This window comes from Solea solea, chromosome 16 (assembly GCF_958295425.1).
Source record: "Solea solea chromosome 16, fSolSol10.1, whole genome shotgun sequence".
Classification (NCBI taxonomy): domain Eukaryota; kingdom Metazoa; phylum Chordata; class Actinopteri; order Pleuronectiformes; family Soleidae; genus Solea; species Solea solea.
Genome location: NC_081149.1, coordinates 15,890,157 through 15,913,085, shown reverse-complemented (window position 1 = coordinate 15,913,085; position 22,929 = coordinate 15,890,157). Strand labels below are relative to the sequence as shown.

At 39.1% G+C, this 22,929-nt stretch overlaps 2 protein-coding genes across 17 annotated transcripts; one reads left to right on the top strand and one right to left on the bottom strand.

Annotated features, from left to right (window-relative positions):
• The first annotated feature begins 809 nt into the window (after window positions 1-809).
• Window positions 810-3,305, top strand: LOC131476121 (PWWP domain-containing DNA repair factor 3A-like). Its single transcript, XM_058654640.1, has 6 exons — window positions 810-1,062; window positions 1,676-1,815; window positions 2,371-2,466; window positions 2,548-2,733; window positions 2,858-2,946; window positions 3,059-3,305. The coding sequence occupies exons 2-6, from the start codon at window positions 1,720-1,722 to the stop codon at window positions 3,183-3,185; spliced, it is 594 nt and encodes a 197-aa protein (XP_058510623.1). The 5' UTR covers window positions 810-1,062; window positions 1,676-1,719; the 3' UTR covers window positions 3,186-3,305.
• Window positions 3,306-6,496: 3,191 nt separating this feature from the next.
• LOC131476116 (lysosomal alpha-glucosidase-like) lies at window positions 6,497-22,918 on the bottom strand. 16 transcript variants are annotated; one of them, XM_058654627.1, is made up of 15 exons: window positions 22,685-22,918; window positions 22,376-22,527; window positions 18,081-18,246; window positions 17,584-17,680; window positions 17,374-17,493; window positions 17,089-17,206; window positions 16,879-17,010; window positions 16,491-16,601; window positions 16,266-16,379; window positions 15,448-16,051; window positions 15,055-15,188; window positions 14,685-14,836; window positions 14,342-14,454; window positions 13,855-13,954; window positions 6,497-8,474 (listed from the first exon to the last, which is right to left on the bottom strand). In XM_058654627.1, exons 1-7 carry the CDS (start codon window positions 22,916-22,918, stop codon window positions 16,896-16,898), a joined length of 1,002 nt encoding a protein of 333 aa, XP_058510610.1. In that variant the 3' UTR covers window positions 6,497-8,474; window positions 13,855-13,954; window positions 14,342-14,454; window positions 14,685-14,836; window positions 15,055-15,188; window positions 15,448-16,051; window positions 16,266-16,379; window positions 16,491-16,601; window positions 16,879-16,895. The 16 variants fall into 16 exon arrangements, with proteins under 16 accessions (XP_058510610.1, XP_058510614.1, XP_058510617.1 ...); XM_058654625.1 differs by lacking the exon at window positions 6,497-8,474 and adding an exon at window positions 8,607-8,674 and having other exon boundaries at window positions 16,491-16,661; XM_058654626.1 differs by lacking the exon at window positions 6,497-8,474 and adding an exon at window positions 8,607-8,674 and having other exon boundaries at window positions 16,491-16,658.
• Window positions 22,919-22,929: the final 11 nt, after the last annotated feature.

The following is a 22,929-nucleotide window of genomic DNA, read 5'->3' as shown; positions in this document are numbered from 1 at the left end:
ATAATTTGTGTTAAGTGTTTTACTCCAGTGTCCAGATAATAGTTTGTCATTGGAGGACTTGTATGGTTGAGGAGGAATGTTTATTCACAGAAGTAGACAGGTTATTTGTATTCATAGGTTTTTATTTATTTAGAACTATGGCAGGCTACAAGTAATTGTACATTTGAGATCCATTTAAAAATGAAAAATCTAATTCAACAATGGAAACGTAGAATGTAGGCCATGAAATGCATTAGCCTCCACCAGACTCAGACGCCACATCCCTCAGGCTGTCAGGAAGCTGAACACCCCCTGCACGCGTGCGCACACACACACACACCTTATTTATTTACTACACTGTTTATACTCTTAATATTTTTCTGGCGGTTATTTATTTACATACTATATATCACACTGTTTATACTGTTTATATTTTTTTTCTGACTGCTCGTTACTTATTTACTTTTACATTACAAACATATCTTTATAATCTTTCGAATGCTACTACCATTATTATTACATCTGCCTTTTTTGCACTATTTGTATTGTTGTTGTATATCCTATATCGGTGTATATTTTATATGTTTTAGTAAATTTTAGTAATTTTAGGATTTTAGTTTTAGTATTAGGAAATGTCTGTCCATCTGTTGTGCCTGTGCACTTAACTGTTTTCACCGCGGGCGAATGAGAGACGTCCTCTCAATTCTATGTATGTCTGGTACATGTGAAGAATTGACAATAAAGCTGACTTTGGCCGTTTCTCACTTGTGCGTACTTGCGTATTGCCGTACTTGTGAAAACGTCATCAGCCTCAGTCCAAGTGCTGTTCCAATTCTCAAGTAAGCGAACAGCGAGGACGGTGAGAAGGGTCTAGCTGCAGACCCGCAGACCACTCAACGAAACGCCCCTTTACTCAACGAAACGCCCCTTTACTCAACGAAACGCCCCTTCACACTACACGACACTCTGATTGGCTCTCAAGAGACTGCGTCTGAAACGTGATGAAGTTTACGTTGACCGAGTATGAAGAGAGAACCCGAAAAAGTAATACGGGAAAAACACGGGAAAATTACGGAGGAAAAGGTAAGAATGGATAAAAAACACATTTTGATATTGAACACTGGATGAATAGTCATTATTTGTATCCATTAAATCAATTAAGTGCAGTTTATTAACCAGTAATGTCTGCATGCTGTAACGATAGCGATTGTAACAGCAAGCAAGACGCAGCGATTTTCTCCCTTTTTTTTCTTTTTTTCCTTTTTTTCTTTTATTTATATGTACAGGTTATAACATTGACAATATAACATTGTCTCATTTTCAACCAAGAAACGTATAAGATAAACTATATGATCTCTATATATTAGTATTTATCTGTTTTTTAATCTTTAAATGACTCTGACAAGTTGCACACAGCTTTGCTCATTTGAAAACGTGTGACCTCAGTTCTACAATTGTTAAGATAAAAGATTTGATGATGAATAATATTTTTCATGTTTAGAAATGAGAAGTTCTGTTAAATCACAGTCAACAGTGTCATTTGATTTGATTAATTTCAGTTAGCCTGCATATATTTTAGGACAGGGAAAGTCTTACAGGCAAATGCAGTCCAGTTCATTACTTCTTGATTCTGGATTAAAAATGTTTCCATGTTAAAAATACAAAATACAATTTTAATTTACTTTTTCTCTTATAGAGCAACACTACGTTCAGTGAAGGAGCAGACCCTGAGCTGAGGAGATGCGACTCGGACACAGATCTGCACAAAAAAGGGGAGCTATGCAAAGCTTGTGTCCCATCTGCAGGGACACCAAAGGTCAATGGTGGAGTACGGTGGTAAGTCCTAAATGATCAAATATTTTTTCATTTCAACGCTGAAAGGCTTTAATTTCCCCATGAGCCTTATGTATTATGAAATGTGATGTTATTTCTGTTTGTCCTGACCATGGATAACTGTGACCATCAAACTATTCAACTCGTCCATTTGAGTATCAGAAACTCAAAATAAGTAAAGTAAAGTAAACTAATGCTGGAGCCATTTCATCTATGTGTACTGTACTTCATGTGTGTAGAATCTTAAGTCAATGTGTATTTTATTTTCACTCTTGTTGAGAATTTAGATATTGAGAAAAAGTTTCAAGATTCCTGCATTTTTATAGATGCCCCTGATAATAATGATTGTTCTCAGAAGTAATGTAACAATTTGCCTCTCAGACAGGCTTATCTGTATATCCATTTAGGGCAGTGATGTTACTGTGGCCAAACAAGTTGCCAGCCAGGATGACACCTCTTATCAGAGGAAGTGCAAATAATCAGGGAAAGAAAATGTCTTATTCAAAGTTCTTAATCACATGTATTCAGTGTTGCATATTATGTGTAATTTAATTTTAGGAAAGGGCCCAACAAGCCCAACAGAAGCGACGCGAGGCATGTTGTCTGTTAACCAGTGTAATCACAGAGGATCAGGGCATGCTGCAACACCTTAAAGTGAGTGACAATGGCATTTAGTGTGGTGTTTGTGTATTTGTATATGAATACCCAAACTAAAATCCTAAACAATTTTTATAGAACATCATCACAGGCAACATGGTGTCTCCTTGGGCCAAGAAACAGGACAGGGTCATCCTTCTTTTTGAAGATGATGAACAAGTGGACAAAGTCATGCACTTCTTGTCTGAAGTACTCGAACGTACTGAGACAGACAAGAAGTCTGCAGATCCAGTGGCGTTTGTAATGGATGTACTTTTGCCAGAGGTGAGATCTCAGACACTGACACTGATTTGTAGACTACATGTTTTATATGACTGCATATGTCTGTCTCCTTTTAACACATGGTCACTGTCTAACACAATCTTAAATCTTAATCTTCATGACACAGGCAACAGTACACGCCCTCAGAGCTGTTCACTCCATCTCCCTGGACAAAGCCAAGGAGATGTACATGCGTGGCACAGAGTTTGACTCAAGGTAAGCCGGATAGTTTAGGAAACTGTTAATCCAATTTTCAGTTTATATCTTATTATGTATTTGAGTGTCTTTAACGACTTCATTATTTTGCTATATCATTTTGTCTTGTCAGCGAGATAACCCAGCTTGGGGAACAGCTTCAGAGCCAAATTTCCTCAAAAGCGAGGCAGAAACTGGATAGCTTCCTGAGCAATTACAAGAAAGCCTTGGAGTGTGAGGAATTCCTCAGGCGCCTGTAATCCCTGGGTAGTGAATGTGTCTGCTGGATAGTCTGTTGTGTATAAAATAAAGAAAATATATCATTCATCACTTGTATTCATTACATGGATTTAGAAAATTAAACAACTTTCTGTGCAGAATCAAGGGTTTCAGTGCATTTGTTTTACATTCATCAAAAGACCTACTGATGTCCAACTGGCTGGGTTTGATTCAGATACCAATGTTTAACATATCTTCCTGGAAATAGGTAACATCTCCTTAATGACGCACTCAGCAGATCTTGTCTACTTAACTTCTGTCTACCACCACCTGGACCACACCAGCACAGAATTTAAGGAGGGTTTCTTTCAGGTTAAAAACCTGATCAAGTAGACTTTTATTAGTTCTAATCGTTGTTCTGTCCAGTTGAACAACATGTCAAACTACAGACTAATAAGACATTCAATAAATGTAGGCCTATATTAAACACACCTTTTTGTAACATACAGGTTGCCATGATGTTGGAAGTTTGCAAAAACAAATGAAATGATTCAAAGTGTGTGTTCAAAGTGGAATTTGTGATATTATATTGTATAAACGTGATAATATATTGTATAAACGTGATATTATATTGTATAAACATTGTATAAACGTGATAATATATTGTATAAACGTGATACTATATTGTATAAACGTGATAATTATATCACAAAAACGTGATACTATATTGTGTAAACGTGATGTTCAAAGAACTTTTCCAATCAGCATTTATATATTTTAGCAGTTTGGCTATAACATTTCATACTTTACAAAGTGACTTTAATTATTCACAAATTTCACAGAAAGTACATTTCTGTGTTCATAAAAGTCAACACGAGTATTTATTCTTCTCTATTCCTGTCGCACACCGGGATAAAAGTCTCTTGTCAACAAGTGTCTGTGAAATACGCGTGTGTAAATAAAGTTTCAATAAAAGAAGACGTTATCACGTTAGTAAACGTCATCACGTTAGTAAACGTCATCACGTTTCAGACGCAGTCTCTTGAGAGCCAATCAGAGTGTCGTGTAGTTTGAAGGGGCGTTTCGTTGAGTAAAGGGGCGTTTCGTTGAGTGAAGGGGCGTTTCGTTGAGTAAAGGGGCGTTTCGTTGAGTGGTCTGCGGGTCTGCAGCTGGACCTACTTGGGGACGGTCCTCAAACCCGGAAGTGTTCTCGCTCCGCCCATTTTTTACCAAGTATGCATCGGAGGTGACTTAAGCGTACTTGGGATGGCCATGTATCCCAGAATACATTTCGGCGGAGCAAAGCAGCAGATAATAGACATATAAATCTGAAATAAATATTTTTCTGTGTCCCGGAACAAAGTTTTAACATCATTTAAGGCGAGAAATTAGTCATTTAGAATTTAAACATGTGGTTTATGTATGAAGATCTGACGTATTTATAGTTCGGCAGCGACGTTTGTCGGAGGTGATCGCTGTCATTACATGCTTGGTGTGATCCATAGATTTGTTGTTGACGTGTTATTTTGTGGAAATGTTTTGACCTGACAAAGTTTATATATTATTAATGTAATTTTATTTTAACTTTGAATGTTAGATTTATATTAAAGTCGCACGATCATTGTATCTGTATTTGTAGAACTTTCTAGCAGGCAAAGCTATTTGTCTTTCATTCTATTTATCTTTTCATTGTTGTAACTGGTATCAAAGCACCGTTGCCTTTAAAGTGCCTTTAAGGTGCATCGTCAAAGCCATGGCTTGTTATGTATTGCTTTCGTATGCGCCTTTGTAAATCTATCTATCATCAGAACCTGTACGACTTGTCGGTTTTATAACCTGACTGACTCTCTAACTGACTGTGGTTAGTAGCTAACAAACTGTCTAACTGCTAACTGACTGCTGCTTAACCGTGTATGTGGAATAAACCTTCAGAAAGACAGTCGAGTTGTGCCCGCCGTACTTGTTCTGGTTACCCTTTCCAGAGGGGAGTATTGAGCTGGAAAGACCAACCAGCAGAAATCTGGACAGTATTTAAATATAATATGTAAATATTAGATATGTAGAGTAGTATATATTTGTACACGTCATATATATATATACTCTACAATGCTGTAATATATCTATTTTCCACATTGTATTATTTGTATTGTATATTTTAATAGAAATAAATTAATAAATGAAGTTTAATATTTAAAATGTAAAAATAATAACAACATATATATGCATTTATTAAAAGTATTTCATATGTTCATTTATCAACACCGTAGGTGGCAGTAATGAGTCTGCAGCACTTGGCGCCAGCCACCATTCAAACAGCAGAACAATACATACATATTGCATACTTGAGTATTGAGAAACAACCACATACTTGTGTACTCCCGTACTTGGCAAGTATATACTCCCAGCGTACTTCTCAAGTATATACTTCCCAAGTAAGCAAGTACTTGAGTATTGAGAAACGGTCATTGACTTTGAACTGTTAGCAAAGATGGCGGACACCGTGTTTACGTTCTGGGAATGAAGTCTCGTCCCCCTATGGGTGAGTCTAGGAACTGACGTTGTAGTTTCAAACCTTGAACTGACGTTTGCCCTACGTGTGTACTCTGTGGAGGACGTTTGTAAACCTCTCACCACTGCACACTACTGAATTAACTCATTTAGCTATCTACAGAGGGCATTTGGTAGTCAGGAGGTTAAAGAAAACTTTATCTCTAACTTTAACCAGTTAACGCCTGGTCCTACCCTTAACCTAACCTGTGCAGGGCGGCCAGGTCAGCTTGCCTATGACTCGACTCGCCGCCAAATTTCTCGGTATGACGAAAAAAAACAACCGAAAACACAATTTGACCCCGAGGACTGATTTATTATCCAGTCCCACGGCAAAAGAATATACACTCCAGTCAAACTTCTGGAGTCGTTTAATTAAGCAAAAACATCGCTTTGCAATTAAAGTAGCATAGCATAGCATAGTAGCATATCAGTCATACTGCAACAGCCAAACATCGCAAAATGACCAGTCCTTACCTCGGATAAATGCTGATTAAAGACAGCGTTGGTCCATTTTGCTGCTCTGTGTTGTTTTAAAGAAATGTATTTACTTCTGTATGTCGCAAAGGACACGGAATTTGGACTTGTCTCAACGAACAACGCCCTCACTTTGCTTTCGTTTATCGGGAAACACAACCCCGGGCGAGCCCAAAAAGGTCCACGGGGGGGGGGGGGCTGTTATTTTATATAAATTGGCACATTTGTAAACTAAAAAACATTGATATTATTAGATTGGCTACTAAATACATGTATATATTAATTCAACGTGCAAACATGGTCACAGTATAAAAAAAGAATTTAATGTGCATGTCATCAATTCACTTTAAAACCCTTTTAACTTATTACACACAAGCTTTCAGCAACCTGACCTCTGAACTCATATATAACTCGATAAAGACATGAGGATAAAATACATAATGTATTGAGATGCAATCCTTAACACCATTTGGGACAGTCCACTCTTAATAAGTCTTGAGCACAAAGTTTTGATTGACAGAATAAAAGCAGTTTAGCAGCATTAACTGGAATCAAGCATATTTAGTATAGTCAACTTTTAAGAACCGCACCCATACAGCACAGTGATGGTTTAAAAAAAAAAAGGCACATCAGCCATATTAAACGATTTATCATTGATGATTCAAATTCTGACTCTTTCTATACAAAAATATATATACAGTATCTGTGCAGTGAAAAGGCTCACTCAGAAATACAACATTGCACAATATGACTACACACACGTTCAACAACTTTTTTTTCCTCAATCCAGCGTCAAGAAAATGTCCTCCAACACCCTCGTGGATATCGAACTTGCTTTGGACGGAGAGACTTGTAGTCGGTTCTTTTGGGGGAACACTTTAACCCAATCCAATCCAACTTTATTTGTTAAGCACTTTAAACAAACCACAATGGACCAAAGTGCTGTACAGAATAAGTATAAGTAAAAGGTTCAAAATTAGATAAAACAGCTTAAAATAAATTAGAATCATAAAAACAAAATGAGAAATAGCACCCATACAATAAAAAACAATAAATTCCATTAAAAAAAAAAAAAAAAAAGTAAAATAAATAAAAACCAAACATCTCATGAAGTGTCAAAGGCCAAAGAGAAAAGGTGGGTTTTAAGAAGGGATTTAAAAACAGACAAGGACAAGGCCTGTCTTATGTGCAGAGGCAGATCATTCCAAAGTTTTGGAGCTGTGACAGCGAAGGCACGATCCCCTCTGAGCTTCCGCCTGGTTTTAGGCACACTCAGGAGCAGCTGATCAGCTGACCTGAGAGAGCGAGCGGGTGAGTATGGATGTAGAAGCTCGGAGAGGTAGGGCGGGGCAAGACCATTCAGGGATTTAAAAACAAATAAAATTGATCCTGAAGTGTATGGGCAGCCAGTGGAGTGAGGCTGAAATGGGGGAAATGTGCTCAAATTTACGTGTGCCAGTTAAAAGACGTGCGGCAGCGTTTTGTGCCATCTGAAGACGGGCAATGGAGGACGCACTAACCCCCACATAAAGTGAATTACAGTAATCCAGCCGAGTGGTGACAAGGCGTGAATTACCATTTCAAAACTTTAACTCAGATCAGGGGAAGGCACTTAAACCACAGAGGGGCAGCTACTCCACCTGGTAGTAGATCACAGGCACTGCAGGCCTGGTCCTCACATGCAGAGCTCAGCAACTACACCACACATTGTACCCACTCTTCAAAAGGCAATGCTCCTGTCTGTGCTGGGCTCCACTGATCCCAGTTCACACTGGATCATTGTTCAGTGTGAGGAGATTTGGCAGTATGTGCATTTCAGACTGATTGGATTCCCTTTGCTTAAGAGAAGTAGTAAGCCATTCTGGTTCAAATGTGGAGTTTACCGTTTGACTGTAAGAGTCAGTCGCCACCGTCTGTACAGGCAAGTGTGACGATAAAGGCTCACAAGGTGATGTAGAGGGAACTGATTCAGCAGGTGCTGTGTGACAATCCTGCACTGGCTGTGACGAATGTGTAGATTCCTCGGGTTGTGAAGATGTTGGACATGTGTGTGTTGGCAGGTGTTGAGTGCATGGCTCATTTTGTCTTTGTGGCCCTGTATGTGTGTGCTGGGCCTGAGTTTTAGCGAGCTGCACTGTAGTGGAGTAGTAGGGCAGGAATGGCCGCTCGGGTGCACAGGTCCACATGGCAAGATACGTGTGCATCAGCAGGTGGGGGAAACGGGAAGTGAAGTAGGAAACAAAGTCATCTGGGATAGAGCCCAAGGTCTCCTGTACCTCAGCAGGCAACTCTCGGTAATGGTGTTTCTGTCAGGGAAGATTACATGTTAAATCACACAGGAATAACAACTTTCGCAGCTATTGCACAATAATAATACATAGTTTATAATAGCTACGATATTTCGTCAATTCATGAAAGGTACAAAAATAAACCTTTACCTTGTTCCTCATTGCACGTAACAGGTCTCTGACTGACCCGCCCCTGTAGGAGCGAAATTTTCGCAGATCTAAAAGGAGTAATAATAATAAAAAAAGAAATCAGACATCAACCACAGGAAGAATCCTTTCACATAAACAAAGAAGGAAAAATGTCAACACATAATTCACATGAAATTCAGTTTAACAGCTGTTTTACTTTATTTTACACCCAAGTGAAACAAAATGTTTTTTTATATAAGATAACCTCTGACACCGAATATACATCAAGACAAACACATTTTTTTATAAAAGTGGTTTGCAAACGTAAGGAAACATTAGTCTTAGTCTATTAGTCTAATCTTCATACTAAAGTAATATTAACTGTGAAACTGTGAGGTCAATTATAAGCAGTCTGTGCCTTGCGCAAGAAATGTTAGGTCATGGTTCATTTTTTATTGGACAATGAAACAAAGTAAACAAAATACTTATCTGGTTACCTTGTAATGCAATATCATAACTATGAGACTATAAGCCTAATTTCCACCAGGTGGCTCCTGATGCTTGTATTTGTGTGTTGTATGTATGCATGTGTAGGTTTTGATGACAGTTTCATACGAAAAAAAGACACAATTCAATTCAATTCAATTCAATTTCATTTAATTTTATTTGTATAGTGCCAAATCATAACATACATTATCTCAAGGCACTGTACATAGACAACATCAAGGAGAGCAGAGAACCCCAACAGTTCACACAATGAGCAAGCACTAGGCATCAGTGGAGAGAAAAAACTCCCTCTTAACAGGAAGAAATCTCTGACAGAACCAGGCTCAGAGATGTGCGGTCATCTGCCTCGACCGGTTGGGGTGAAAGGAAAAATGGGGGACAGAAAGGGGGGGAGAGAAAGGACAAGAGGGAGATGAGGTAGAGACAGAAGAGAAAGAGAGACCAGGAGCAGATACACAACAACTGTATCAGGTTACAAGTTTATACAGTTAATGATATCGACTTTTTAATTATGGCACAATAATAATGGTGATGATATGGGTAGCCTCGAAAACTGGATCTTGGTCCCGCAACCTTCATGATGAGAATACAGAGAGAGAGCGAGGGAAGGAAGGAAAGACACAAACTAGGGAGAGAAAGAGACAAGGTTAATGACAAAAAGTCATAAGCATATCCTGAGTGTGAGAGAGTGAATGTGTGTGCACCACAGGAAAATCCCCCAGCAGTCTAGTTCTATAGCAGCATAACTAAGAGATGGTCCAGGTTTCCCTGAACCAGCTCTAACTATAAGCTTTATCAGAAAGGAAAGTTTTAAGTCTAACTTTAAATACAGAGAGAGTGTCCGCCTCCCGAACTATCATTGGGAGCTGGTTCCACAGGAGAGGAGCCTGGTAACTAAAGGCTCTGACTCCCATTCTACTCTTACAGACTCTGGGAACCACAAGTAAACCTGTATTTTGTGGCCTAAGTGGTCTATTCGGGTGATAGGGTAAGACTAGGTCTTTCAGGTATGAAGGGGGCTGACCGTTAAGTGCTTTGTACGTGAGGAGGAGGATTTTAAATTTAATTCTAAACTGTACGGGGAGCCAGTGTAGAGAAGCTAACACTGGAGTTATATGGTCTCTCTTTCTAGTTCCTGTCAGAACTCGTGCTGCAGCATTTTGAATTAACTGAAGGGTTCTAACAGACTTGTTGGAACATCCTGATAATAAGGAGTTACAGTAATCTAATCTAGATGTAACAAAAGCATGAACTAGTTTTTCAGCATCCTGTAAAGACAGAATGTTTCTAATTTTCATAATGTTCCGCAGGTGGAAGAAGGCTGTTCTGGAAATTAGTTTTATGTGTGAATCAAATGACATTTCCTGGTCAAGTAACTCCAAGGTTCCTCACAGTGGAACTGGAAGCCAGGGTGATGTCATCTAAAGTGACATCGTGATCAGAAAGTTTTTCTCTGAGGTGTTTAGGGCCGAGTATAATGACCTCAGTTTTTTCTGAGTGTAAAAGTAGAAAGTTACAGGTCATCCAGGACTTAATGTCTCTGAGACATTCCTGGAGTTGAACAACCTGATTTATTTCATCCGGCCTCATAAATATAGCTGTGTGTCATCTGCATAACAATGAAAGTGTATGTTGTGCTTTCTAATAATGTTCCCTAGAGGAAGCATATATAAGGTAAAAAGTATAGGCCCAAGCACTGAGCCTTGTGGAACTCCACAATTAACTTTAGTTTGTAGTGAGGCTTTATCATTAACATGAACAAACTGGAATCTATCAGATAAGTATGATTTAAACCAGCAGAGGGCAGCACCTGTGATACCAAGGGTCTGCTCCAATCTCTGCAGTAGAATATTATGATCAATGGTGTCAAATGCAGCACTAAGATCTAACAGGACAAGTAAAGAAACTAGACCATTATCTGAAGCCAAGAGAAGATCATTACTAACTTTAACTAGTGCTGTTTCTGTGCTATGGTTGAATCTAAAACCTGACAGAAAATCTTCAAACAGGCCATTAATGCGCAAATATTCACATAATTGATTAGCAACTGCCTTTTCTAAGATTTTAGAAACAAAGGGAAGATTAGATATAGGTCGGTAGTTAGCTAAAATATCTGGGTCAAGGGTCGCTTTTTTGAGAAGGGGTTTAATAACTGCTATTTTAAACGTTTGGAGCACATATCCAGTTAATAAGGATGGATTAATTTGAGTTAATATAGAGCTGTTAATTAAAGGAAACACATCTTTAAACAGTTTGGTGGGGATAGGATCTAACTGACAGGTTGATGGCTTAGATGATGAAACTAATGATGTTAACTCAGGGAGATCTATAGGGGAGAAACTGTCTAACTGTGCACCTGGTGCTTCTAAAGCTCTTGTGCTAAAAGATGAGTCAGTCCCAATATGAGGGAGGAGATGATCAATTTTTTCTCTAATTGATGTTATTTTATTCACAAAAAAGTTCATAAAGTCATCACTGCTCAGTGTTAAAGGAATAGATGGTTCAGTAGAGCTGTGGCTCTGTGTCAGCCTGGCTACAGTGCTGAAAAGAAATCTATGATTATTCTTATTTTCTTCAATTAGAGAAGAATAATAGGCTACTCTAGCTTTGTGCAGGGCTTTTTTGTAAGCTACAAAACCATCTTTCCAGGCTATATGAAATTCCTCTAGGTTATTGGAACGCCATTTTCTTTCTAATCTACGTAACGTCTGTTTAAGAGCACGAGTATCAGAGTTAAACCATGGTGCTCGTCTCATCTGATTCACCACTTTCTTTTTCAGAGGGGTAATGCAATCTAATGCAGTACGCAGTGAGGCCGCTGTACTATTAACAAGGTTATCTATGAGGGCAGGAGTAAAATCACAAAAGGTACCTTCAGATGTACTGACATATGGCACCGAGTTAAATAAAGGTTGCACTGTCTCTTTGAATGTATTAATATTATTATCAGACAGGCACCGGCTGTAGCTGTATTTCTTATTTATGTTATTGTAGTTCATTATTGTACAATTAAATGTGAGTAAATAAGGATCAGTAAGGAGAGGGTTTTGAGGAACTATGTTTAAGTTATCAATATCAATATCATAAGTTAAAACAAGGTCGAGGGTGTGATTAAGGCAATGAGTTGGTTTATTAACGTGTTGAATAAAACCTATTGATTCCAACAGCGAGTTAAATGCGCAGCTAAGACTATCACGGTCAACATCTACATGGATGTTGAAATCCCCTACAATTATGATTTTATCTGCCTTAAGCACTAACTCAGATAAGAACTCAGAGAACTCTGATAGGAACTCTGAATAAGGTGCAGGTGGACGATAAACTGTGACTATCCTAATTGGTTTCTGTGATTTCCAACTAGGATGAGATAGATTAAGAATAAGGCTTTGAAACGATGAATATCCTAGTTTGGGTTTGGGATTGATTAATAATCTAGTAATAAAAATGGCTGCTACACCTCCTCCTCGGCCTGAGCTTCTAGGAATATGGGTATTAGCATGAGTGGGTGGAGTTGACTCATTTAGACTAACGTAATCTTCTTCATGTAACCAAGTTTCAGTTACACAGAATAAATCAATACAATTGTCAGAAATTAGATCATTTATTAAAACAGATTTTGAGGAGAGAGACCTAATATTTAATAGTCCACATTTAAAAGTGGTATCATTTGACTCTATTTTATTGTTGGTATTAATCTTTATTAAGTTAGAATGTCTAACTCCTCTTCTGTTTGTTATTGATTTATTCACTTTAGTTTTTACTTTAGTAGGTCGAGGGACAGACACAGTCTCTATGGGGTTTTTAATTGGTGACTGCTCGAAAAGAAGCACAGAGAAGCATGAAAGACTGCAACTCTGTGTCCTGGTCTCAACTCTGGATTGTCATGGGTTTCTAATAAAATGTCCAAAGCTGTCTCTAAACACGTCTCTAAATAAATAAATAAATAAATAAATAAATAGAGAAACAAATAAAATAATAATATATTTATTCATGTATTTGTTTATGCATTTCCACATTGATTTATTTTGGTATTTCCGTGTTGTACGCTAATGAGGTAGGAGGGTCTAGGGGTCAGTAAAGCAGGATCGTTACAGGTGTGTGACAATTCAGTTTGACTACTTCTGGAACAGGAAGAGCACAGCTAAGATTGTAGATCAGGTTTTGTACAGGTGAATATAAATGTGCACAAGCACCATGTAGTTCTCCTAGAACTGCCACGAGGGAGAAAAAATATCTGCAGTTCCTCATTTGAGCGATTAAGTTTCTCGTTATAATTGTTCTGATCAGTTTCCAGCTTTGCTGGTTGATTGTTGCAGGGTGTTTACATCATGGAGGATGAAAGTGTAAAGGCCCTGTCTGCTCCGAGGTTCACGCCTGCAACAGGAACTCTCTCACTCCTCAGTTGGTCAGTGCATTCCTCTTGCAGCAGGAACATACAGAGCGTCTCCACTAGCGATGCGCTGGTTCCTCCCGCACACGAGTGTGAGTTTGTTACTGACAACCGATTATTCTGATCACTCAATGAACATTTTTACAGTTTAATTTAGTGCACTTCGCAGCAACAATGACACGCTGTTGTGGAAAGCTGAAGGATTCATCCATACATCTACATCTGCCTGCTGAAAACTGAATCATCACACGCCTTTAACCAACCCTGCTTTAGACTGAGTGTAAAATCTGTATTTATTCATTCATTTTTTCATTTATTTCTGTATTGACTTATGTATAGATTTGTCATTTACCATCCTCCATAGTCTCATACCTGTCTGCAGTGGTACTGTGATGTGCTCTCTCCAGTCCCCCTTGACAACAGCCCTCCCTCCTCTGTCCAGTGGTGCTTTTTCTATTCTGTCACTTACATCCTGCAAGCAAACACAAAGACACAGAGTGTGAATTTCACCTGATCAGCTGAACAGGCAGCCTATAGTCTTAATCTCATATTAAATGCTGTTATTAAACAAAACATAGTCACATAGTCTTGAAACAATTGAAAAAGTATTGAAGTTGTGTAGGGTCATATTTGACCGTATGGACTAAGTCAGCTCCTAACAATGAGGTTACAAACATTTGCAGACAAGGATCTGAAGAATCAGCTCTTTATACAGCTCAAAACAGACAGTCCTGATTAAATTGAAATAAGATGCATTTATGCAGAAGATTATTGGATATGGTTTAAAACACATTTTGGCAGGGACACTGTCAGATACATTTAAAAAAGAAAAAAGAAAAAAAGACCTGAAAGAAGGTACCTGAAAGAACTGCAGCTCCTTCTCAAGGCTCCAGAAGAACGGGTGTTTGAGAGGTTCAGTGGACCCCGCATGGCAGCCTGAGCCTCCTGCCCAAATACATATGGCTCCTGAGGCTAACGGGCACAGACACACAAAAACACACAGACAATGGGAGGAGATACTGTAACCACTACTCATGATACATGACACAGAGGGACTCGCTTTAAACATGCAGGGCAGACCTCACCTCCATCATAACCCCACCCCACCCCTGTGACAGCACATACAGTATGAGAAGTGGAACCAACTCAGTGAATCAATACAAAGACACATATAGTCAACAGAAACAGTGTTTAAATCTCACAGCATTGAAGTTGTCATTGTGGTTCCTCATAAACGGGTAAAAGGCCCCAAGCTGCATCCATCGCACACACAGTTCCTTGGTGGTGTTGCCTTCAAATCCACAGATGTCTGCCCCCACCAGAGGAAACCCTAACAGGCTAAACTGCAGCACAGCTGGGGGGTAGCAAAAGCAAAAGCTCAATGGAAATACTGTATATCAAATAATTATTTTCATTTAAAAAAAAAGATGATTTCATTGATGGACTGGATGTTTCATTTAACCATATGCAGGTCCATAAAAAGACTACCACAGAACTAAACCCACTTTGAAACAAGATTGTTATTGTATTTCAGGCTGTGGACGTTTTGGAAACTACAGCTCATCTCCTCACCAGGGATGGAGAATCGCAGCTGCTCCCAGTCACTCCTGACATCACCTGTCCACACTCCAGAGAAGCGTCCAATGCCAGAGTAAGAGGAGCGAGACAGGACAAAAGGCCTCTTCCCTCGTACCTTTGTAAGAGCTCTGAGAGCAGCAACCAACCCCACAATCAATATATAGTAGACAGAATAAATAACAAAAGCCAAACAACAACTACATCCATATATTCCACAGTGCCACATTAAGGTCCAATGAAATAAATCTTGCACTTGCACAAAGGAAGTCTGTCCTTTTATTGTTGTTTCACAGCTACAACTACAACTACTGTCCTCCGTTTGATTACTTATGACTTCATCTGCTAACATACCACCTAAAGAACTCAATCTGTAAACATAGTTCGAACCTGTTTGTGGCATATGCTTCTGTCAGTCCGTACATATTGTGCAGGTTGTAGTGAGTGGATTGCCTCTGCTGAGCTGACATGCAGAGAGTTCCCGAGTTCAACTCTCCTCCGACTACTCCTGTTTGTATGAGATTCAGGAACACAGACAATGATTTGAAGCAACATTCAGAACAATGAAACAGGTATGTATCTGCAGAGCATTTGTGTACTGTATGTACTTTGAAAGGTCCAGTATGTAAGAATGTGTTTAATTTAATGGGGACTACAAAGTACAATGTTTGCCGTCGAAACATGCAAAGCAAGTTGGAGACCCCTGTAAAGCAAGGCCCTCTGTACATGTAAAGGGCTGATTCTAAATTTGTTATATAATTTATTGGTTAGTAACTTATAAAAACATACTTATGGAGAGTGTATTTGATTTCAGCTAATAAACTCTGCTAAATGTTACACACTGGACCTTTAACGTAACACAATTGACAGCATATGTAAACAAAATATTGTTTTTTTATGATTTCACATGCTGATAATTTGTGACACTAAAACACTAAGTAGGTGTGTAAGGCGGGTCTTCAAGATCAGTGTGAGGACAGCCCTCCATTGAGCCCTGGAAAAAAAAAATTGGCTGGTTCATTCATATCCTGGATGGAGCATTGGAGATAAACAAAATATAAATTAGGTGCAAAGCAAACTAAACACACAACCACTAAGAATATTCCAGAACTGACAACCTGATTTCACACATACTTGACATTTTGGTTTTTATAATCATATCATTGGTGTCTAAATAACATGTGCACTGTGTGTCTGTACACACTCACAATCCACAGTCCATCCACAGGCACTTTAGAATGAAAATCTCTGATGCAGTCTTCCCATCACTGTCTGGTCTCTGGGTTGTTGAAGTCAGGGAAGGCTGTAGGGCCAGGCCAAACCTGGAACACCATACAAGAATGTGTTTGCCAACCAACTGGACACAGGTCAACAGTAAAACACATGCTATGCATATCACACAGGTGGAACAACATATAAAAAAGGGGTCTTACCTTCCCGATCAAAATGTGTCCTGTGACATTTTTAATGAAGACGTCTCGTTTCAGGCCATCATCAAAGGGAGGGTAAGTTCCAGTGGGGCTAGTGCTACTGATCCCTGGGTCCTGGGGCAGAAACCAGCAGAGCACAGCAGTCAGAAGCTGAGAGGCTTTTGCTGCCATCTACTGGAGATACATTGTTACATATAGCTTATTTTCAGTTAAACAGCTGATGATATGTGTCTGTTTTTATTCATTTACCTTTATAATTATTATTATTCTTATTATTCTTATTATTAAGAATAATAATAATAATAATAATGATAATAATATGCAGAAACATTTAGTCATGGTTGGATCTGAATGTTCAGGTTGAGGTCTAAGACATTCAAACACATCGCACCAGAATAAGGATGTACTTCATGCCTCTCCTATGGAATTCTTCCACCATCTCTGGGAGGTTACCAAATCGCCAGGGATCAAAAGTGAAAATCCTTCGCTCGTCTGCGTAATCCAAATCATTCCACTGCACATCCTGATGGTGACAAAAATAGACGATCTATTTTCTAAGATCATTTCTTGATAAGGAAATGATCTTGTAAATGCAATTTACCAATGGAAGTTTGGCATTGTGCATGCGTTGTGCAACCTTGCGGGTTGTATTAGTGGTGGTGTAACCCCAGCGGCAAAGATGAAATCCCAGGGACCAATAGGGTGCATCATGGGACGGCCTTAGGATAAATAAGATATACTAAACACATTAATGAATCTAACTCACTCTTTATAGGTGTGCTTCTGGACTCCTATATCATTTTCTCTGTTAAAACAATATTTTTCATATGGTATATACACAAGGAGCTGTAGTAGCCAGTGTCAACACTAAAAAGATGTACCTTACCAATGACCTGAAGGTACTGTCGTATAACACTTTGAGGGTCAGGACCTAAAAAAAAGTATAGGTCCAGAATTCCTCCAGTTGACACCCAGGTGAGAGCAGGAGTCGGCTGAAGTGTCACCTCTGCAGACACATTAAGGCATTCAGTAACAGTTTGTATATGATACGAAAAAATATTCAGTGTAAAATCTTATTAAAGCAATAGTTCTGTACCAATTGCATTGCTGTTGAGAAGGAAAACTCCATGTGCTAATCCATCAGCCTCCTGTACAATGTAGAATGGGTGGGAGCCACATAGGTTAGCATGAGCCTGCAAAGAAACACACCATCAACAACATGAATACACAACAGGGAGAAAAGTATAAAACAACAAAAATATAGTGTGGACAACTTCGTTTAAAAGTGTGTTACACACTATTTCATGTGTGGCATCAAGTGGCATCTATTTGACATGTTAGACCAGGGATTATGATTTCTATTCTTTTTTGGAATGTAAAACAACTGTATGTTTCCCTTTCAGATTATTAAAAATGTTGCTCTATTTGGGTTTGAGAGACTGGATGAATGTTAAATGCTCCTGAATTTGCCAATAGTTATAGTATTCACAAATGTATGTTTATTTTCTCTTGACACTTTAGATGCAGTATATATTGTGACTGCTTGAGTTCTCCCACAACTCGGGGCTTGTGTGTTCTCTACAACAGACTCACATGAGGTGCCATGTCTCTGTTCCAGAGAGTAAGAGAAGTCCAGTTAAGGTCCAGGAGGAGGAAGGTGTAATGTTCCCCAAGGCCAGACACAAGGGATGAGGCTAGTGTGGTGGACAACTGCAAGTACTGGTCAGCAAAAAGCAGAGGTCCCACAGTGGTGTTTATACTAAAAAAGGAGGGAAAGACATACAGAAAATTAACAACATGTAAAAAGAAATATCTATTTACTGTTATAAAACATACACATACAATAAAACACACAAATGTAGTTTTATAAAGCTATAAATGAGGCCACAACATGTTACAAGATACGTCAAAGGTACTAAAATTACAATATGGAAACAGTCTTAGAGGAGCATTTGTGTTCCAAATGTTATAAGTCGTCGACAGGTGTGGAAAAAGCTGTGAGTACACAGACAATGATTTGAAGCAACATTCAGAACAATGAAACAGGTATGTATCTGCAGAGCATTTGTGTACTGTATGTACTTTGAAAGGTCCCGTATGTAAGAATGTGTTTAATCTAATGTGGACTTCAAAGTACAATGTTTGCCGTCGAAACATTGCAAAGCAAGTTGGAGACCCCTGTAAAGCAAGGCCCTCTGTACATGTAAAGGGCTGATTCTAAATGTGTTATATAATTTATTGGTTAGTAACTTATAAAAACATACTTATGGAGAGTGTATTTGATTTCAGTCAATAAACTCTGCTAAATGTTACACACTGGACCTTTAACGTAACACAACTGACAGCATATGTAAACAAAATATTGTTTTTTTATGATTTCACATGCTGATAACTTGTGACACTAAAACACTAAGTAGGTGTGTAAGGCGGGTCTTCAAGATCAGTGTGAGGACAGCCCTCCATTGAGCCCTGGACAAAATTGGCTGGTTCATTCATATCCTGGATGGAGCACTGGAGATAAACAAAATATAAATTAGGTGCAAAGCAAACTAAACACACAACCACTAAGAATATTCCAGAACTGACAACCTGATTTCACACATACTTGACATCTTATGTTTTAATCATATCATTGGTGTCTAAATAACATGGGAAGGTTTGCATTGTGCATGCGTTGTGCAACCTTGCGGGTTGTATTAGTGGTGGTGTATGCATTTACCAATTGCATTGCTGTTGAGAAGGAAAACTCCATGTGCTAATCCATCAGCCTCCTGTACAATGTAGAATGGGTGGGAGCCATATAGGTTAGCATGAGTCTGCAAAGAAACACACCGTCAACAACTTGAATACACAACAGGGGGAAAAGTATAAAACAACAAAAATATAGTGTGGAAAACCTGGTTTCACTTGACATCTTGTGTTTTAATCATATCATTGGTGTCTAAATAACATGTGCACTGTGTGTCTGTACACACTCACAATCCACAGTCCATCCACAGGCACTTTAGAATGGAAATCTCTGATGCAGTCTTCCTACCACTGTCTGGTCTCTGGGTTGGTGAAGTCAGGGAAGGCTGTAGGGCCAGGCCAAATCTGGAACACCATACAAGAATGTGCTTGCCAACCAACCGGACACCGGTCAACAGTAAAACACATGCTATGCATATCACACAGGCGGAACAACATATAAAAAAGGGGTCTTACCTTCCCGATCAAAATGTGTCCTGTGACATTTTTAATGAAGACGTCTCGTTTCAGGCCATCATCAAAGGGAGGGTAAGTTCCAGTGGGGCTAGTGCTACTGATCCCTGGGTCCTGGGGCAGAAACCAGCAGAGCACAGCCATTAGAAGCTGAGAGGCTTTTGCTGCCATCTACTGGAGATACATTGTCACATAATTGCTTATTTTCAGTTAAACAGCTGATGTAATATGTGTCTGTTTTTATTAATTTACCTTTATTATTATTATTATCATCATCATCATCATCATCATCATCATTATTATTATTATTATTATGCAGAAACATTTACTCATGGTTGGATCTGAATCTTCAGGTTGAGGTCTAAGACATTCAAACACATCGCACCAGAATAAGGATGTACCCGTTCTACATCCACCCGTTTCAACACATGAGAAGTATTTAGCTGCCACTGTGAAACAAGTCACTACGGAGAATCAATTGATCCAAGATGGAACTGCTAAACTGGTCATTGAATGCGACCGACAGAGTGTTCTCAACAAGAAGTACAGGTTCTGGTGAACCTAGTTGCCCAGATGGGACCTTCATGGCTGGCTACATTCGGGAGGGATGGGATAAGTGGAAAGTCGTGTGCCTTGCTGCACTGGATGTAGAGGATGTCGAGGATGTGTACATATTCACATTCATGATGATCGGAATGCTCTCCCTGGGATGGGGAATGTCCCTGCAGTACCGGGAACTGAGAAAGATCGGCAGCGAGATGACCAAGGAATTGATCGATGTGAAGGTGGAAAGCGCATTAACAAAGAGAGTCATGGTTGGGCTGCGCTCCGACGTCTCCACAACCCTCGAGCACGTGAAAAGAATGGAGAAGCAAAGCGAGGCGAATCCTACAGATGAGATGGATGACTAAAGGGAAAAAATTATGCATTGACCTCTATTGATTGGATTATTTTTTGACTTTTGGGAAGTTGAATATGCCAGGCAACAAGTCGAGAATGTCACGCGCGGCGGAATATCATGGACACATGTACAGACACACATGGAGTCTGAGTTGACTGTCTAGAGCTAGACTATATCTCTTGAGTGCTACCGGATGCCGAAACATGTTTTCTTTGTCAAAATGTCATTAAACAAAAAAACAAAAACAAAAAAATGATGAAATGAAATGTATGATGATAATGGGGGCGGGACTAGATAAGCTTTGCTTCTCCCGCTTTCCCTTTCGGTTATGTATATTGTGTGAACTGCACTGCTGTGTGATGAGTGATCTTAATGTCATGACCGAAATAAATAAATAAATAAATAAATAAATAAATAAATAAATAAATAAATAAATCATGGGATGGCAGGATAAATAAGATATACTAAACACATTAACAAATCTAACTCACTCTTTATAGGTGTGCTTCTGGACTCCTGTTAAAATGATATTTTTCATATGGTATATACACAAGGAGCTGTAGTATCCAGTGTCAACACTAAAAAGATGTACCTTACCAATGACCTGAAGGTACTGTCGTATAAAACCTTGAGGGTCAGGACCTAAAAAAAAGTATAGGTCCAGAATTCCTCCAGTTGACACCCAGGTGAGAGCAGGAGTCGGCTGAAGCGTCACCTCTGCAGACACATTAAGGCATTCAGTAACAGTTTGTATATGATAGGAAAAAATATTCAGTGTAAAATCTTATTGAAGCAATAGTTCTGTACCAATTGTATTGCTGTTGAGAAGGAAAAGTCCATGTGCTAATCCATCAGCCTCCTGTACAATGTAGAACGGATGGGAGCCATATAGGTTAGCATGAGCCTGCAAAGAAACACACCGTCAACAACATGAATACACAACAGGGGGAAAAGTATAAAACAACAAAAATATAGTGTGGACAACTTAGTTTAAAAGTGTGTTACACACTATTTCATGTGTGGCATCTACTTAGATCATTGACATGTTAGACCAGGGATTATGATTTCTATTCTTTTTTGGAATGTAAAACAACTGTATGTTTCCCTTTCAGATTATTAAAAATGTTGCTCTATTTGGGTTTCAGAGACTGGATGAATGTTAAATGCTCCTGAATTTGCCAATAGTTATAGTTTTCACAAATGTATGTTTATTTTCTCTTGACACTTTAGATACAGTATAGATTGTGACTGCTTGAGTTCTCCCACAACTCGGGGCTTGTGTGTTCTCTACAACAGACTCACATGAGGTGCCATGTCTCTGTTCCAGAGAGTAAGAGAAGTCCAGTTAAGGTCTAGGAGGAGGCAGGTGTAATGTTCCCAAGGCCAGACACAAGGGAAGAGGCTAGTGTGGTGGACAACTGCAAGTTCTGGTAAGCAAAAAGCAGAGGTCCCACAGTGGTGTTTATACTAAAAAAGGAGGGAAAGACATACAGATAATTAACGTGTAAAAAGAAATATCTATTTACTCTTACATATGTAGGTTATGTTGCCTCAATATAAATATAAAACATACACATAAAATAAAACACACAAATGTAGTTTTATAAAGCTACAAATGAGGCCGCAACATGTTACAAGATACGTCGAAGGTACTAAAATTACAATATGGAGACAGTCTTAGAGGAGCATTTGTGTTCCAAATGTTATAAGTCGTGGACAGGAGTGGAACAAGCTGTGAGTACATGTGATGTGATGTAGATGTAGATGAAAACTGAAATGTACTCACATCGTGTGTCCATTGGATTTACGTCGCACTATGAAACCAAATGGGTCAGACTGGTACTCGGTGGTGTAAAGGACATCGGAGTTATCTGCTCTGCTCTTGGGAACATCAGCTGGGAGCTTGACCTCATATCGCTGAGAGGACGGGTCCATCAGCTTGAGGGTGAATGTATCAGTTCAGTTTTGTCACATGAAGTCAAAGTAGATTCCAGGTGCTGAATATACAAAATACAGGAAAGTGTACTTTCCTCATCACATCTATTTGAATGGTTGCAGCAGAGAAAAAAACATCAACATAGTATTGGACACTCACAATGAGGTGCAAGCAGCCTGTGGTCTCCTCAATGATTTCCAGTCTTAGTGTAGAGACGTCTCTAGGCAGGTATGAGGGCTTGGCACGAGTCAAAGTGGCAGCCAGGCCTCGCTTTGAAGGAGTGAAGGGACCCAGTTTGTAGCCAGGGTACAAACTGGGGTAGAAGCACCAAGGTGGTCCAACAGAGTTGGCCAGAGGGGCTTTGGATGAAATTACGATTAAATGTTCAGCCATAGTGGATACTA

Excerpts from the sequence above, each read along its gene's own strand:
- LOC131476121 (XM_058654640.1), top strand. The coding sequence starts at position 1,720 with ATGCGACTCGGACACAGATCTGCACAAAAAAGGGGAGCTATGCAAAGC. Across the intron at positions 2,734-2,857 it reads TGGATGTACTTTTGCCAGAG|GCAACAGTACACGCCCTCAG; the intron begins GTGAGATCTCAG and ends TTCATGACACAG. Across the intron at positions 2,947-3,058 it reads GGCACAGAGTTTGACTCAAG|CGAGATAACCCAGCTTGGGG; the intron begins GTAAGCCGGATA and ends TTGTCTTGTCAG.
- LOC131476116 (XM_058654627.1), bottom strand. The coding sequence starts at position 22,918 with ATGGCTGAACATTTAATCGTAATTTCATCCAAAGCCCCTCTGGCCAAC. Across the intron at positions 17,494-17,583 it reads TCTCAACAGCAATGCAATTG|AGGTGACACTTCAGCCGACT; the intron begins GTACAGAACTAT and ends ATGTGTCTGCAG. Across the intron at positions 17,207-17,373 it reads ACAGTACCTTCAGGTCATTG|GCCGTCCCATGATGCACCCT; the intron begins GTAAGGTACATC and ends ATTTATCCTAAG.